This window comes from Cuculus canorus, chromosome 3 (assembly GCF_017976375.1).
Source record: "Cuculus canorus isolate bCucCan1 chromosome 3, bCucCan1.pri, whole genome shotgun sequence".
In the NCBI taxonomy this organism is placed as follows: Eukaryota; Metazoa; Chordata; class Aves; order Cuculiformes; family Cuculidae; genus Cuculus; species Cuculus canorus.
Genome location: NC_071403.1, coordinates 15,400,525 through 15,416,914, shown reverse-complemented (window position 1 = coordinate 15,416,914; position 16,390 = coordinate 15,400,525). Strand labels below are relative to the sequence as shown.

Genomic DNA, 16,390 nt, shown 5'->3' with positions numbered 1-16,390 from the left:
ACACATGGGAATGATCATTTGTTTCCTGAAGTAAATTTCTAAATTCTTTACCTATGACATCTGCAATATACAAAACAATCATAATGCAATCAGAATATTACTTTTCAGAAGGATATTTACATTTTGATATGTGCTTTCCAAATACAGGTTTTTGTTTAAAAATTCATGCCACATAGCATCACTAATGTCAAATTATATTTGACACATGAGCTTTCAAAGTATAAACATAACTGAAACACAGACTGACAAGCAAAATGGTTCCTTATTCCCTGCTTAAGCTGAATATTTGCTACAATTGATACTTAACATACTTAACACAATGTCTCCACTCAAACTGTACAGTTAAAGAAATTTGTTTATAAAAAGATATATGTTTTAAAAATATAAAATATAAAAAGGTATCTAAAACCTCAATACTATATAGTCATTTGTTTACCTGTCCCTGAATGCAACGTATGGAGCAGAAACTGAAGAAACCCAGCAAACATAGCAGCATCAGCAAGAAGATGGTTAAAAAAGCACAAGTGGCATCTAGTTGGTTGCTAAATTCCAGGCTGCAACTGTAGCAAAACCGTAATGCAAGCAAAAATCCACTTCAGTGTGAAGGAGACGATATAAAAGAAGTCCCTAAAGTCCTTGAGTCCTGATTCTAAGCCAAATTATTCTGCAGTGTCAAACATTCAGCACTGGTGACACCAAACAGGGCTACAAGAGCTCTTGTCATCAAAACAAATCTCTGCAGTGTAGTGAAAGCATCGATTACTGCATTAGTTCATACACGCTTACTGCAATGACAAGCAGTTTCAGTCTCTAGGAGTTAATGATTTTAGGAATCCAGAATTAACAATCCTCAGGAAATAGATGGGAAAAAAAAAAAGCTCCTTCCTCTCTGGAGGGAACAGGAAAGAAGTTTCTTAGTGCTTTAAAGCCAAAAGTAGTCACACACTCAGGTACCTAAGTAATTAATACCACTGCTGCAGTTATTATTTATATTCAGCAGTGGTGCATTGAACAAGTTTTAATGAACTGCGTAAATGGAGCAATCATGTAAAGCAAATGTAGCTGGTTTAAAGTTATGTAAAACTTCCCAAGCTGCAGATTTACTTCTGGCACACTGAAAACTCAATGGTCCTTGAAAAAATTTACAATTTTTTACAAAATAACAGGATGATGTAATATTTTTCTGACATAATAGATGTGTGCATGGAAATGTAATTTTATATAAGTAAAATATATTCTTAATAAAATAACACAAATAACATTTTGCATTCCAAACTACATATTCAAGAGGAAAGAGAAAAGCAGATCCTGTATATCAGCATATTTGGGAAAGCCAGATGATTAGAGAGTTCCAGCTAATAAAAACTGCTAAAGAATTTACTCTAATTTAATCATATCCAAACTGTACAACAATAAAACTAATTCTTTGGCAGAGAAAGCTTTCCTCTGTTAAATACATATCTCTTTACAGCATTTCGAGATATTACAGGACCTCAGAAATACAAAAAACCTAAAATGTGAGAAAGTAAAGCAAATGAACTAACCTATTTAAATTTCTATTCAAATCAAAATTATGAGGGATAAAATATAAATAATTAAGCTAATGAGAGCTTATGTTTCTTTTATCTTAATAATACATAGATCTATTAGTAATAATGAAACACATTTTAATCAAGTTGTTTTCTTGTCATTCTGGATCACATAATCTAAACCAAGATACTGTGCACTGCCTTTCACATACTACGTCACCTGTCAGTCAACAGCAAAAGCCACGGCTGAGATCACAGGTCACTGCTGACTTTCAAGGTCCCCAGTAGCACAGAATTAGCAGAAGGACAACACAACTGTCTACATCCATTTTTTGCTGACATGGCCTCATTAGGACATAGAGTCGTATCACTCCATACCTTTGCAGAAAGTCCCTCTCCAGCTTTCTTGTAGCCCCTTTGGGTACTGGAAGGTTGCTATAAGCTCTCTTTGGAGCCTTCTCTTCTCCAGGCTGAACAACCCCAATTCTCTCAGTCTGTCCTCATAGCAGAGGTGCTCCAGCTCTCAGATCATCTTTGTAGCCTCCTCTGGACCCATTCCAACAGCTCCACAGCCTTCTTATGTAGAGGATTCTGGAACTGGACACAATACTCCAGCTGGGGTCTTGTAAGAGTGGAATAGAGGGGCAGAATCACCTCCCTTGATGACATTGTCCATGTAATCTCAAGGGGTTTTTACCCTTGCAAACTATTCTACTGCCACTATCCTCTCAGTTACTCTACACTGTGCATCCCATGCTTAGATTTTGACCATCATATTTTAGCTCCTTCATAATCTTCCTGCTAACAATTTTTCTAGATTTCATTCCATGCACATTATTCCTACATTTATAAAACTTTCTAAGATCATTGTAAGAAAATGAGATTGAACAACCTCACATAGATATCCATCCCTACTAGTTGTCAAGTTTTAAGAGGTCATATTCCAAGAATTGAGCTTACTATTTAGTTTTATGCCTGTGTGAAAATGCAGCTTTCCTCTAAACCAAATGTTTTACAACACTGTTTTTGGAAGAAGAAATCCAGAGAATAGTCCCAAGCTTAATTCAGTAGTACAGAAAAAGGTATTCAAAGGAGGAAAGAAAGAAAGAAACAAACAAACAAACCCAATCCTATGCTTCAAGTTGGAATTTAATTTAGGAAATGAAAGAAATAACATAAAAGATCTGTGTTATGGTCTCCAGACATCAAAAAACAAGTTACAATAGAGAATAGGTTCTAATACAGTTGCAGGAATTCTTAGGTACAATGTTTATGTGACATTTTGTACTGCATCTTTACCACCTTGTTCCTAAATGGCTTTTTTAGGGTAGTCCTACAGAACACCACCCAACATTTTGCAGCAGACTGGAAGATTGCTGGAAGTCAGAAGAGCTTCGCTGCTCGACCGAATGATAGGAAACCCTTCTTTAAGCACACAGGCATGCAAGAGCCAATAATGAAACACCTCGCCATCTATTGCTCCTGTTCAATCATTCAGTGAAATGATGAGTAATATGCAGACGCTGACTTTCCAATTTACTGACCAATAGCATCAAAATATTCTTTCTGTACCCAACTTGAACTACTATTTCTAGTCGCTGGGTTAATGTCTCCACAGAGAAAGATCTCTCCCAACTCTCATGCCCTACAGCACATGGATGTGGAAGACCCATATTCAAAGTCTCCTCTCTGTGTGATGCAGGGTAAGCTGGCATGAAGTGGTTGTTTGACAGCCCTGCCTTTGATAGCTGTGCTCAAGTGCAGTCTTTAACTCACAGAACTAAATTGCTCAACTCAATTCAACGTTACTACCTGTAGGAAAAGACCACAGCCATCTAACCTGCATCTGATTTTTTCTGCCAAAAGAGAAGCCGTGCAAAGAGTATTGTCTGCAAGCCCAGGCTACAGCAAAAACAGGAGATTCAGCCTACAGTGACAATGTCATTACAGCCTCTTATTTAAATCAGCCACAACACTTCACCAAAATTCCTTAAAACAATTATTTTTTTTCCTTCCAAAACTTACTCCCCCTCTCCCCAGTGTTAGAAAGCAAAAGACGATGCCTGTCCTGAAGTGATTTATGTACAGGTTGTCATTGAAAGGTTACAGAGTGAAGGGTGATAGATATTTATGTGTCACTATTTCATTCTGTTTCTCTAGCTCCGGACACCTTTGACAACTTAATTCACATTCCCTCATTATCTTTTCCTTACTGTGCAAGTCTGAGTTAGACATGGTTTAATTTCCAGTTCCTCCTACAAGTCAGATTCCTTCCATATTCTTTAATTCTAAAAATTCAGATTTAAACCTGGGAATTAGAGCTGTAGTACCATACATATTGACCATTTCAACAGGTTAATCTCAATTAAATAGCATTTTCTATAACTTGAAAAATGTTATATTCCATCGAAATAAGCAAAACAAAAAAAAACAAAAAAAACCCCACACATCTAAATGTAGGTTTAATGGTGCCCATGTTATTTACGCATTCCCAGAAAATTTGTTCCAAATCCTTATAATTTTCTAGGTCAAAGTAAGATTAGGTGCAGCATAGCACAGATAACTGACGTCTGACAACATGCCTTAAGTTGGTATCATTATCCGTTGTCATAGCATTTTTTTAAAAGGAAAAGGATACTTATAGATTAAAATCTCAGAGGAAACTTTTGAAAAGAAGTCAAAATGTAAGTGGTATCTTTTTTTATTTAAAAAAAAAAAAAATCTACTCACTAGCAAAAATTTACATCTTCCTAATGTCTCCTTTCAGCAGTTTGTAGTCATTCTCTAAGATTTCCTCAGCAGTGAGATTTAAAACTGGATAAAGGTCAATGTGTTACATAAAAATTGGAAGAAACAGCAAACACCAGAAAGTTTTGAGAACCCATCTCTATTTAAATCTATATTTGTGAGTTGCTTTGGTAAGGTTCACTTTTACCTGTAAGTGCAAGTTGCTTTCATACTACGTTTTAAGTAAAATCTGAGCCTGTACTGAATATCGAATTACCTGGCATTCCATGTGTTTTGATGTAAACTTACACCAGTATGCTGTGGTAGAGCTCCAGAGCACAACAGACAAGAACTATCATTATATCTCTGAGCAATCCAGGACTTTGGGGAATTGGAAAAAAATGACTTTTCAGTAGCCCTTAGCTCATGGCACTGATTAGTATTCACCACCTGAGCAAAAGGCATTTTGTTCAGTGAGAACTGTATGAATAAAGTGCACACAGGTTAAAAGTCTCAGCTGGGGAGTGCTTCTTTGCACAGCATGAGCTCCACACTTTGAAAAGCTATCTGTCATTCCTACCCAAAATTCACAGGAGCCCAGTGCCAGGATTTGCAGAACCCGCTTGAGATGTGGGAACAGGGGTGAGGCACTCCAAGGACGGTATCCAGCTGCATCAGAATGGCATTTCTTCTCTTGTGACACATGCTGATAATCTTTAATGCAGAACAGTCTGACTTTCAAATACTTTACAAAGGCAAAGAATAAAACAAAAAACTGCAGAATTTTGTATTCACACGTAGCTCTATTCGCTGCCTCTAACACTGCTCTGGGATGGTGCTTTACAAGTACGCATGACAACTGAAGGATTTAAATGCAACAGATGTACTGCAACGCACACGTGCCTTCTAACAGAGCACATTATAATTCACAGAAACATCTACGTATAGGAGGTCTGACTCAAAAAAACCCCAAGACTACCCCTATAGTTCAGGAAACAAGAGTGGGAGAGAAGAGACAAGGAGATGGACCATGTTTTAAACCGTCACAGTGAGACAAGGCTCACCTCTATTACTTCACTCACTATGAGTGGAGCTGTGTTTAAATACAGATGCTTTCATACCTTTGGTCAGAGGATAAGAGTCACGCCAACCCCACAACACTTTGTGGAGCATTACTAACAACATCATTGTGCTTGACTACCCACTGTCACCAGACCTGACTCCCTGCAATTTCTACCTCTTCCCAAAGATCAAGTTGGTGCTAAAAAGGAAACCCATTTTTTTGTTGGTAGAAGGTGTTGAAATAAAACACAACAGAGATCCTCAACAGCCTTTCAAAACATGCTCTGTGGAATTGCTTCGAACATTGGCAGCATCATATGCAGCTGAGTGTCAACTCAGAAGAGAACTATTTTGAAGGTGATCATAGCAGATTTTCTTAATTTGTTAAATAATAATAGTTACAGACAGAGTCTCTTTTTTTGTATGTCGGACCTCATATTCACAAACAAGTATACCCTTGGAAAAAAAATCTTGTCTTACTAACATTTTGTAATTACAATAAAACAAACAGTATGAAAGCATTCACATACATTATTGCATCTTTTCTTTCTACTCCCAAAATCTACTTTACTGCAGCATTGCTGAACCTGATATCACAGTGTGCTCTCATTAAACAGGTGTTTCTTATGCATTAGGTCACAGAAAAAAATCAGGTTGGAAGGAAATGTGCTTTGCGTAAGCAGGAAGAAAATATCCAAAACACCAAAAATGTCAGCGAGATTTCTTAAGCACAAACATAGTCATCTGTAAATGTGCATCTCTTAAGTTTCTCAAAATTTTGAAAGCCTGGCACATGATCTTCAAGAAAAGAGTAACTTTTTCTTGCTGTGTTTACTTTTTTCTGAGAATAAGGACTCAACTCCTGTAATGAATAACTGCTTCCATAGAGCTACACTTGTCAGTGCAATTTCCATATATAGAATACATTCCATATACCATCCTCAGCACTGAACCAACAGGACAACGTAAATCTGCCTACTGAAAAAATGCACATGAAGATAAGCTCCAAAGAAGGTTTTTAAATTACCAGTTTGAGTAGGATGGTGTTCCTGAATTTTCAGTAATTCTCTTACTAACAGAGAAATTGTCTTGCATAAACAGTGTGACAGATAACAGTTAGATTTGACTGCTCCATCTAGTGGCTCATAAAGCACAATTTTAATTGTTAAGAATGTGTGGCCTAATGGGTTAAAAAGAGCTACGCGTGACGCTGACTTCTTCCTTGAGCAATACAGTAAAATAAATTCTTAGCACCTAGCTCTTTTAATAGCATAACATAAAAATAATCACCAAAAATGAAATAAAATTTCATGAAAGTTTAATATAGTCAGGTCCATAAAACTAGGTAAATATTTTTTACATTCTTAATTATTAGCTTATTTATGCTTTTAATTAACAAACTTCATAGCAAAAGAATAGCAAAGTTTTAGAAATTGTTCAATTGAATTTACAGATGAAGTTACATTCATATTTTAGATTACATTTCCAGTGAAAAGATATTTCACATTTTCAGGAAAAGAACTATATTAGTAACAATTAACGAATGCAAGAGCTTCATCATATGGAATGTGCTGTGTTTTGTTACTTGCCCAAAGATGTCAAAGAATGGCTGTTTTATTTACTGGTACAGTAAAATACAGCCAACAAGATTGCCTGAGATATGCACATTCGTAAACATAACTTTTGAGCTTTGTATTATGGGTGAAACGAAGACAAGAATCTTGATGATCAGAGGGCTGCAGCACCTTCCTTATGAGGACAGGCTGAGAGAGTTAGGGGTGTTCAGCCTGAAGAAGAGAAGGCTCAGAGGAAATCTTATAGCGACCTTCCAGTACCTGAAATGGGCTACATGAAAGTGTTTAAGAATTAGAAAGCTCTTCTTGTACTATTTTTGCAGTCAGTTAAGGGAATGAGATGAGGAAGTCATGAGAGAGATATTTCAAGAAGTGAAAGATGTACAAATGCAGAGATTTCAAGTGTTGGAGCGTCTCAGAAGGTACCTAATTCACCTCTCTTTCTTAACATTTAGACCAGCTGGATGTCTGCAGAAGAAGGCCATGAAATTATTAAGTTAGGCTAGCAGCATGTAGGTGCTACGTGTCTACTTCATGCTTTAGCCAACAAATAATCTCTGTTACATAATACACATTGCATATCCTGCTGGTAGACTTTCTATTTTCACAGCAAACTTATGCAGAAAAGACAAAAACAACTATCGAACTGAAAATAAAACTGTAAAACCCTGCCCTGTCCTCAAGCATCGTCAAGCTCAGGGGCAAGCCAAAACAAAACCCATTTCCCTTTGAAATAACACTGTAGAAGACCCCTCTGTTTGAATTGCTTTGTTACTTGATGGGAAAAGCAAGCAGACAAACCAAAGGGTAATTTAGCTGACTAACAGCAAATTCATAGGTAGTGAGAACACGAACCTAGGCTCAGTTGAGTCCCTTGTGGTAGGCAACCTGCAGTTAACCATAAGAGAATGCAAATGTGCTGGAGTATGCCTGACAGTAATCTAGAATTCTGCTTGTTTCTGTTAAATGGAAGAGAAGTGTACTTGCTAATGACAGGCCTTTGCATAAAATAACCATACCATTTTATTTTTATGAAAGCGAGCTGGAGTCTCAGTCATGGACCAAAAATCTCACCAAGTTAGGGACTTTACAAACGCAAAAAAGAAACCCTAGGCTCCACTGAACCTGCAGTTTAAATGCAAGGCAATAAAACAGGCAGACGAACAAATAAGAAACAGTGACTACATCTATACCAGTGTATGAGACAGTGCCAAGCGGATTGTCTTTCTTGTTCTGTCATTAGAGTAGCCCCTGGCACAGCGCTGCCCACGGTCAGTTAGCACTCTCCCAATTATTTCTAGACAGGAGACAGACCAGGAATAAATCCTAACAGACAGCTTCCATGCAGCCTTTCAATTAATGACTGCAAGAGCTTCATCATATGGAAATGTGCTGTGTTTTGTTACTTGCCCAAAGATGGCAAAGAATGGCTGTTTAATTTACTGTTTGTTCCTAGTTAAGCCTATAATTAACTAAAATTAACTCTAAAATTAAATAAACTCTATGTATTATTCTATAATAAGACAATAATTAATTTACCTTTTTCTTTCACAAGATTTTATTTTTCACCCTAAGGAAGGCAGCTTCCCCATGAAGGTGGAAAAATGCACAGATTTGGATTTCAGTCCTAAGACCTAAACTCATCCTTCAGTGTGCTGTATAGACCATCCACAGTTATGCAGCTTTACCAAACACAGTTCGGTTTATCCTTCCCACTGTTACCTTTTGTCTCAGCTCTCAGATCAAAAGCATCATGGTAAATCCTGAGTAGTAGTTCACGTAACTTCTATGGTATACAAAAAAAAATGAGCATATACAAAATAATAGCAGAACAAGTGTTGGGGAAAGGATCATCGTCATGCCACGTTTCAGGCTGGCTTCTTAACTCCAGTTCACTTCATAGGTGCATTTCGAAAAGTGCTCAGCAGCTAAAAATAGTCAAAGTGTTTCAAATCTTTCAACTCCATCTTAGACCCCTACAAAGTGCCCCACGACCCTCAGCTCTCACTGCTCATCTTGTGCCTGCTATCTCCAGTGGTTTCTGTACGGAAGAAAAACCTCACTGCTGAATGTTCTTGATAATTGGTCTTGCGTGGAGAAACCTAGAAAAGTCCTGGATACCTCTACAGGCCCAAACACTCACATAGCCCCCCAAAATTAAAGCTATCCTGCTTGTCAGGTGTTAAGTCCCTTTGAACATATGATCCTAATTCCTCCATGCTGTAGTATCCCCCCTTTTTGTAATGACAATATCCACCTTACTACTGGACAAATAACTATTAGGACAAATGCATTGCTATTTTATGAATTAAATTTGTAAGAGAAAAGTAAGTGACAACAAACAATTAACAGAACAGTGAAGATGTGAAAAATCAAGCAACAAAGATAACTGAGCACATTACCAGTAACAAAAGATAAGGCTTTGACAACTGCCAGAAATGTAACAGAGAACTCAAGATTTAACAGTTTGTGACATCTTTTTTTTCCCTGTCTCTTGGTAAGTCAAAACGTACATTTCTTTTTTCCTTTTCAAAAAACAGATTGTAATTACATATATATGTACTGGCAATGGCCAGTACAATTATCAAAAAACTATAAGCTACAATCAGCAGTGCTGATTAAGTGTGGAATTAAGCCCCAGATTTCCTGCCTTGGCGCAGACCCTGCCACAGGAACAAAAGCAGCATTTCTAACATACATCAATTTCAGTGCAGGCTATGAAGAAATAAATTTTTATTTCCGGGAATACTATTTCAACTGAGTAAGACATCATGATTATAATTATACTTAATTCTGCTTATCTTTCCTCAGAGCTGACATGGTTTCTGGCAGTGAGCTTCAACCTCCTTCGCAGACCAGAGGAAGAGAGAAGCATGCACTCACTCTCTTTCCCTTCCAGTTTCTTCTTTCCCATTTAAAGCCCAGTCCTTCCTCCCCTGTCTGTTTAATTTTATTTTTTTTCCTTCCCCCTCGCTCCCTTTCTTTCTTTCTTTTCTATACGAGTCAGCTCCAATCCACCCCATCTTTCTTTGCATATCATGTTTTATACACCTTGGTCAATCACGCTGCTGTTCTGCAAACTCTGTCCAACACAATTACAACTTTCTTATGATACACTAGAAAAAGAGTCTTTATTAGACTTTCAAAGGTGAATTCAGTCATATATCTCCCATGACATTCCCATTTAAATGGTTAAGTATCTCAGTGAAGTGCTGGGTTTCTTGGCAACACCATGACTTTTTTCCTAATCATGCTCAGCATATTTCATTTGCATATGCATGTATGCACTTTACATAATCCGTATAGAAAAACCAGATTTTTTACTGCCCAACACTAAAAAGCACTTATTTACAACTCCATAAACATTGTAAATAATTTCAGCTACTCAAAAGCACAGAATATTGATAGTATTGAGTAATGCTACCACTGACCAAAATTCTGAGAGCCATTTTAGAATATATTTTCATTAAAATCTGATTCGGATGTAGATCTAAACTACTGCATAAGGAATAGAAGATAAGATGGAAATAATTTCAAATAACTAACAATCTTCCTAGCAAAGGTATTTTATTTTATGCTAAATTAAAGCTCAGTCACATTTTTAAACAAATTCAGTTCCTTTTAAAACTCCAAGCCCAACTATCCACATGAACAGATGTTAAAATACGCTAGCACCTGTTACAGTACAACTTGACTTGCCTACACTCCAGATTTAAAATACCTCAGTGGAAGAGCTTAGCTAAAAACATCTAAAACCAGCCTCTTCATCTCTATAGCCTTTTCCTGATATTTGCTTTTGGTCCATTTATACACCTTACTGCACATTTGTGGTTTCTCTCTTCATCCACAAGCTACCTTGCCAACAATGCTACAGCACTTGGAAGAAATCACTGGAGCAGGGAGTTAATTTATGCTCTCCTCCCTCTGGGAGCACCCGTAAGCACAAGCACTCAAAGCAGCAGAAGAGGACGGAGGAAGGGGTCATAGTCTCTCCTCATGGAGGTGAGCCAGCACCGACACATTCATTTGCAAACCACAGCCTCCCTTTCTCCTTCTGATCTCTAGGTCCTCTCCTCCTGGTTTCAACCCCTTACCTCACACCTGCACTTACACCAAGATGAAGTGAGATCCCTGCCCATAACACTTTCTTAGCAGAAGGAAAATGTCAGAAGAATGAAATGGAATTATGTTGCTCTGTTTCTCTCAGTACCATAAGAAAGGCATTAAAAGAAAACAATCACATCTTCACTGATAGTAACTAATGTCATCTCAGGACGTTTCTTTCAAACAAGGCTCCAACTCCATCATGCCCTCCTCACTCCCAGTTAAATCCGTTAGTAGATATGCAAAGTGAGTTTTACTTAGCTTTTTATCACTTTGCTGACAATATGCGAGTATTTGGCATATTTTCAAGCCTAAGTGGTGTGAACAAAATACCGTTTGGCAAATATGACCAATAAGTATGCAAAATGGCTCAAACCAAAGGGCAAGAAAGAAATGCACAGGCAGTGGAAGCAGGGTCAGGTATCCTGGGAAGCGTATAGGTATGCTGCCTGGTTGTATAGGGATGGGGTCAGGAAGGCCAAGACACATCTGGAGTTGAATTTGGTGAGGGATGCAAAGAAAAACAAGAATGGTTTCTACCGGTATGTAAATCAGAGAAGAAAGGTCAGAGACGGTGTACCTGCCCTGATGAGTGAGTCCGCCAAGCTGGCAACAACAGACAAGGAAAAGGCTCAACAACTTTTTTTGCCTCAGACTTCATTAGCAACCTCTCTTCTCACAACTCTCCAGGGGATGGGCTGCAAGAAGTAGAATGGGAGAACAAAGTCCCTATCCCTGTAAAAGATAAGGTTCGTGACCACCTGAGGAACCTGAATGTATATAAGTCCATGGGATTGGATGAGATGCATCCAAGAGTTCTGAGGGAAGTGGCTGACGTAGTCACCAAGCCACTCTCTATCATATTTGAAAAGTAATAGCAGTCAGGAGAAGTCCCTGGTGACTGCGAAAAAGGAAACATTTCATCTCTTTTTAAAAAGGGTAGAAAGAAGGACTCTGGGAACTACCAACCTGTCAGCCTCATCTCTGTGCCTGGGAAGATCATTAAACAGATCCTCCTGAAAGCTATGCTAAGGCACATGGAGGACAGGGAGACAACCAGTGCAGCTCCAACAAGGGCAAGTCCTGCCTCACCAACCTAGTAGCCTTCTGTGCAGGAGCACTACATCAGTGGACAAGGGAAGACCCACAGATGCCATCTATCCAGACTTCCCTATGGCCTTTGACACAGGCCCCCACAACATCATTCTCTCTAAATTTGACAGATATAGATTTGATAGATTCACTATTCGGTGGATAAGAAATTGGCTGGATGGTCACGCTGAGAGTATAGCGGTCAATGGCTTAATGTCCAGATGGAGATCAGTGAGTGGTGTCCCTTGGGGATCTGTTCTGACCAGTGTTTTTCAATATCTTCATCAATTACATGGCCAATGGGATCGAGTGCACCCTCAGTGAGTTTGCGGATCACACTAGGCTGAGTGGTGAGGTTGACACCTCTGAGGGATGGGATGCCATCCAGAGGGACCTTGACAAGTTGGAGAAATGGGCTTGTGACAACCTCATGAGATTCACAAGGCAAAGTGCAAGGTCCTGCACCTGGGCCAGGGCAACCCTCAGTATTGACACAGACTGGGGGATGAAGTGATTGAGAGCAGCCCTGCAGCGAAGAACCTGGGGATCCTAGTAGATGAGAAGCTGGACATCAGCAGGCAATGTGCATTTGCAGCCCAGTAAGCCAACTGTATCCTGGGCTGCATCAAAAGAAGCGTGGCCAGTAGGTTGATGGAGGTGATTCTGATCCTCTACTCTGCTCTGCCGAGACCACATTTGGAATACTGCATCCAGCTCTGGAGCCCTCAGCACAGGAAAGACATAGACCTGTTGGAGCTGGTCCAGAGGAGATCAAAATGATCAAAGGCCTGGAACACCTCCTGTATGAAGAAAGGCTGAAAGAGCTGTGATTATTACTCCAAGGAGACCTTATTGTGGACTTCTAATACTTAAAGGGGGCTTATAAGAAAGACAGGGAAAAACCTTTTAGCAGGGCTGTAGTCCCTGCTCACTGCACGGGGGTTGGACTGGATGACCTTCATGATATAAAGCCATTACCACATCTATTTACGTAAAAGTACATGAGCAGCTTTCAGTACCCGTTCACATTGTTCCAATTTTCAATACTATTTTGTCTTCAGGTTTCAAAGACTGCATAACAGAAGTCTAGGATATCTCTTATATCTATCACAGGATAAAAGAAGCTATGTAGAACTTTGTCTGAACAAAAACCTACTAGTTCTACACTAATTCTTGGTTTTAAACTTTAAAGAAAATATTTTTCCTCAAACACTACTCCAAATCTAATTTACGTTCCTCTTTGCATGGCAGTAGGCAGAAGCTGTTCTCAATTTTAAAATGAGGTCTGGATTTCACTTGTAATAGCCGGGTTTATGTTATCCTATGAAGTATGAATGCAATTTATGCCTTCTAAGAGAAGCCCTATGTAGGTCCCTCGTTCAAACCTCAAAAGCAGAGTCAGCAGGAAAAGACTGGTCAGGACCTTCTCCATTTGGATTTTTAGCATCTCCATGGATGGAGACCATACAGCTTCTCTGTGTGATATGTTCCAGTGTTTGACAATCCCTACAGTCAAAGAACGGAGAATTTTTATTTCTAAGTGGAATCTAGATAAAGATTTCAGGGGCATGATCATCATCTGTCTTTAAAAAAGAACAGAAGAACATGCTTCCATATTTTGAATGGACACATTTGTGCTTAGAAAGTTAACAAAAGCAGCTATTCAGATCAGATAAAAGAGAAATGTTGTCTGTTTTTATGTATACCTAGAGCTTCAGGGGACGTCAGGAGACCAGATAAACAAAGACAGACGGTTTAGCACGCATGAATCAAAGACATGTCAGGAAACAGTGCCAGGAACTAAAAGGTGATGCAGACAAGGTGTTGGCTTTTTGAACGTGAACACCACCAGAAAACTTTCAAGTAATTTTTTTTCAGGTAATTAAACTACAGAGCTAAAACCCACTTACACAGACACAAAGAGCCTTCAACTCACTGTAGTGTCACTTAAAGACAAATTAGGTTTATAAGACAGGTGGTAGGTTCTACCACAGTCTTTTCTAATGATGCCTATTTTATCTGTTCACCATTCATTAATTTGACTAACTTCTTCATCCATTAGAAAAGCTTTGAGTAAAATCACACACTTTACTACACTTAGTCCTTACTGCTGAGTGTTGCCATCAACAAAGGCAAAATGAAATAACAGATTTTAAGCATGGCTCTAAATTTGGGAGCCATTCATCTAGAAAACAAGTTAGGCAATTTTCATTTCTTTCCTATGTAACACTCATTTTGCCCCATACCCTGTTCCTTGTTAATAGTGAACTCTGGCAGATCCTTGAAATATTTTTTAAATGTAGAAAAATTTTGCACATCTTAAGACTGAGATTATGATGCTTTATAATGGTCTTCTCAGATTGTTACAAAACTCACTTTCCATTCAATTCATCCACAGAAAATTATTCTGCATACAAAGAGTGAAACAATGGTGAAAGGAGTAAAGATATCAAGAGAACAAGCAGAAGCCTTGAATTCAATTCTAGGTGAAAAAGAGAAGAGAACGAGAAACCCATCAGCTGATCCTATCTGTAACCACCTTATCTAAGAATGCTAAAGGAAACAGTAAACCAAACGTAAACAGGTATAAGACATTTCTCAGGTGGAAGAAAAAAGAAAGTTAAGGGGAAAAAACAAAGGTGTATGTTTAAAAAAGAGGCAAAAGAGATAAGAATACAGATTTTTTTTTTCCCCCAAACCATGGCCATGTGCATAATATACATAAAGGTCCTTACCTTTTTCACTGACACTTTCACTTTCTATCTCCACATCTTCACAGCTAGTATATTCTGGTGTTGATGCCCCTTCTTCCTCTGAGCTACTAACTGACATCTGCCTTTTCTTTCCGCCTCTTTTTGCTCTATGAGGCTTTGGAGGGGATGGCCGCACTGATTCCGACTGGTCAGAGCTAAGGGAATCATTCCTTAGCATGGTCTCCGTTTTCTCCCGCTTTGCTTTTCGCATGAGAATAGCAGAGCTAGGATCAAGGCGGCTCTGTTTTTTAAAGGAATCGTGGTTCTTGTATTCTACGTGTTCTATAGGAACTGGACTATGCCTGGGAGTTGGTGGGCTATGATTAGTTAATTGTTTAGAAACAGAAATTCTTACATCACCTGTTCTGTCTATAGAGTACGACCTCTGAGTTTCCACAAGAGATTTTCTGTCCTGAGTTCCCTGTAATTGTGAGCGTTTTCCTAATTTATTCTCGGGTACCTCCGCCTCCTCCATTTCTGTGTGTGGCAAAGCTACATCACTGTGTCTTCTCTCATGCCGTGCTTTAGAAACTTTTGCATGCATGCGCATCTGCTGTTCCTCAGGATGGGGTTTTACAGGATATCTTGCCAGATTGGGGTCACTCCTGTAACGGGTATGATATTCATCTTCCTTCCTTTGTTTTTCATCATCAGGCACTTTGCCCTCCTCAAGTTTCTCTGGCAAGTCTGAGTAGTCCTGTGACTTGCCTTTCTCCAGCCTTCTACCTTCGTGCCGTTCCTTACGCTCCCTGTCATCAGCTGCTCCTTCTTTCTGAAGTGAGGATTTTGGCACGCGCTTACGCTCACTTTTTAAACCTTTGCCATTCTGGTCTGAAACCAATATTGTCTTCTTCCTGCAATGAAAAGGAGTACAATAATTTGAGGAATTGAATTCAAAATAAAAATACTTGTGTACACTGTTATGGTAAATAGATTATAAAACAGCATAAGCTACAGCAGAACATATAGAAAGGTACTGGATCCATTAACATGAATTAATTCTATTGATCCTTCCAGTGGTACATTTATTTTCCAATAGCAAACAACTTCCAAAATATAATTAATTGAACCATCTGTAATTTAAGTAAAATCACAAAGAATATTTAGAAGGATAAATGCAAATAAAGACAATCTACCCTCATAAGCAGGAAGACTCAAAGTCATCTTTGTAGTATCTGCAGTGTTATGACAGAGCATTGGAGCGTGTTCTCCATTTTTCTGGCAGCAGTCATGAGGGCTACAAACTAATCATGTACACACAATTCACTTTAGGCACCCTGACAGTACAGATGTAAACACCACCAAATGGAGTATCTCCCACAATGGCATGACAGAAAGAAGTAATGTGGATATTAAAAAATGCAAAAAAGATAATATATCCAGAAACAATAATATTTGACCTAGTTTGCATTATCTTATCAAAACTCTAAAGAGAAGTGCTCATTTCATAAGCATATAAAGAAAAGCAAATTGACTCCTTGAGATTATTTAATTGCATTCTTTTCTCTGGTAATAAGAAGAGGATGAAAAATGTAATTTATTTCTCTAT

At 38.5% G+C, this 16,390-nt stretch overlaps 1 protein-coding gene across 50 annotated transcripts in view; it reads right to left on the bottom strand.

Moving 5' to 3' along the window:
- Positions 1-16,390, bottom strand: part of RIMS1 (regulating synaptic membrane exocytosis 1) — a 327,910-nt gene that overhangs the window by 169,630 nt on the left and 141,890 nt on the right. For 49 of the 50 annotated variants that reach the window (XM_054061002.1, XM_054060958.1, XM_054060962.1 and 46 more), the window contains one exon: positions 14,824-15,695. In XM_054061002.1, coding sequence (XP_053916977.1) covers positions 14,824-15,695 — 872 coding nt within the window. The remainder of the gene's footprint in view (positions 1-14,823; positions 15,696-16,390) is intronic. The other variant, XM_054060978.1, reaches the window with a different exon arrangement.